General features: G+C 69.5%; 1 protein-coding gene across 1 annotated transcript in view; it reads left to right on the top strand.

Moving 5' to 3' along the window:
• The first annotated feature begins 98 nt into the window (after positions 1-98).
• The window catches only part of LOC106890542 (tubulointerstitial nephritis antigen-like), a 21,807-nt gene continuing 19,774 nt past the window's right edge, over positions 99-2,131 (top strand). The window contains exons 1-2 of the mRNA XM_014946443.1: positions 99-483; positions 1,280-1,343. Of these exons, the coding sequence (XP_014801929.1) occupies positions 114-483; positions 1,280-1,343 (434 nt within the window). The 5' untranslated portion in view covers positions 99-113. The remainder of the gene's footprint in view (positions 484-1,279; positions 1,344-2,131) is intronic.

The following is a 2,131-nucleotide window of genomic DNA, read 5'->3' as shown; positions in this document are numbered from 1 at the left end:
CGGGATGTGGCTGGGGGCTCGGTGGGCAGCGTGCTGGGGGCTGGCTGGGGTGGGATGGGGCTGGCGTAGGGTGAGGAGCCACCCCGTGCCCCCGGGACCCCCGGCTGCCCCCCATGCGCTCACCGCCCTCCCCCTGCATTGGCTGCAGGTGTGGGGAGATGGCCGGCACCATGCGCTCGCTGCGGGCCCTGCTCTGCCTCTGGCTACTGGCCGAGGTGGCCCCGGCTTCCCGGGTCCGCACCCGGGTCCGCACCCGCCGGGAGCTGGGCCCGGGCTTGTACGAGCACGGGGTCTACGATGCCGGGGGGTCCTACTGCCAGCGGGGGGACGTCTGCTGCCACGGCCGCGACGACGCCTGCACCGTGCCCTACCACGACACCCTCTGCTACTGCGACCTCTTCTGCAACCGCACCGTCTCCGACTGCTGCCCTGACTTCTGGGAGTACTGCCTGGGCATCCCGGCCCCCTTCCCCAAAGCCCCAGGTGAGGCAGCCCCCAGCCCAGCCGGGCGGGGGGTCTGTGGGTGCCAGGGAACCAGCCTTGGGGTGCCTGGTGTCCTGTGTGATGCCGCTGGTGCCCGTCAGGGTAATGGGTGCAGCTGGATGCGGCCCCCCACAGCCCTGCCCTCGCTGCAGAGCCTCTCCAGACCCCTTGGAGCTCTGGAAATTTGGGCAAAATGGCTGGGCTGGGGGTCAGGCTCCTAGAAATGGGGCTGGGAGCAGCCGGTGGCCCCACAGCCCATCCCCTGCACCTCCCCACGGGCAGGGATGTGGGGGGCAGAGGGGCAGCTGCAGCGGGGGGTACCTGTGGGGCAGAGCAGGGGTGGATGGGGCTCCATCCCAGCTTCTCCTGTCACGTCTGGGGCAGGCGGCTGCTGGCCCTGAGTTAACCCTCCGGGCAGCTGGGGCGGCCGGGGGCGAGTGGGGGGCACGGGCAGCCCCCGCCGCGCAGCACAAGGCTCTCTCAGAAGTCCCTGGAGAGCGGAGCCAGCTCCCGGGTACAACTGGCCCCTTTATCCCCCATCCAGCCGGGATCTGCGTGCGCCCCCCCCCACCATTAACCCTCCCAGCACCGGGCCAGCCCTGCTCCCACCCTGCCCCGTGGGGCATGAACTGGTCCCTGCCGTGGGTCTGGAGGGGCCGGGATGGGGCACCTGCCTGGCTTTGAGGATTTATTAATTTTCCCCCTTGGTGTTCCCCCCACCCTGCAGCCACGGGGGGGCTGGTGGGACCCCCACTGCGGGCAGGCACTCACCAGGGCTCTCCCCTCTCCCACCCAGGCTGTGCCCGCGCTGGCCGCAGTTATCCCACCGGAGCCATGTACCGGGAGAACTGCAACCTCTGGTGAGTCCCTGCCAGGGCCGTGCGGGCACCGGGGAGCCTTGTGGGCAAGCGGGGCTACTGAAAAGGGCCCGAGCTGGGTGGTTTTGGGGGGGCGGTGCCAAATGCCTTTGCTCTGGCATATTCGGAGCCCGGGGGCCTTGAGCCGCTCCCAACTTTTCGGCACATGCCTTTGTGGGAGCCGCTGGCTCCGCCGGGCTGGCTGCGGGTTGCCGGCACCGGCCCGTTGCTGCCGGGGGGGGGGGTGGTTTGTGGGTTTTTTTTCTTTTTTCTGGCCACGCTGGTCCAAACCCAGCTTGCCTGAGCCTGACGGGACGTGTCTGCAGCCGGCAGCCACCCCGGCTCCGCGCCAGGCGGCCAGAGTCCGTCCCGCAGCCGGTTTTGGGGGTGCGAGGAGCTCGCCTTGAGTGTGAGCGAGGGTTTATCTGGCAAACGGCCGCTGTGGTATTAATGGCATCCTGGAGGTGGGGGGGCCGGGAATGCCTTGGTGGGAGCCGCTGGCTCCGCCGGGCTGGCTGCGGGCTGCCGGCACCGGCCCGTTGCTGCCGGGGGGGGGGCGGTTTGTGGGTTTTTTTTCTTTTTTCTGGCCATGCTGGTCCAAACCCAGCTTGCCCGAGCCTGACGGGACGTGTCTGCAGCCAGCAGCCACCCCGGCTCCGCGCCAGGCGGCCAGAGTCCGTCCCGCAGCCGGTTTTGGGGGTGCGAGGAGCTCGCCTTGAGTGTGAGCGAGGGTTTATCTGGCAAACGGCCGCTGTGGTATTAATGGCATCCTGGAGGTGGGGGGGCCGGGA

This window comes from Calidris pugnax, unplaced genomic scaffold, assembly GCF_001431845.1.
Source record: "Calidris pugnax isolate Ruff unplaced genomic scaffold, ASM143184v1 scaffold113, whole genome shotgun sequence".
Lineage (NCBI taxonomy): Eukaryota > Metazoa > Chordata > Aves > Charadriiformes > Scolopacidae > Calidris > Calidris pugnax.
Note: the sequence above shows the minus strand (reverse complement) of the source record. Positions and strands in the feature narration are given on the sequence as shown.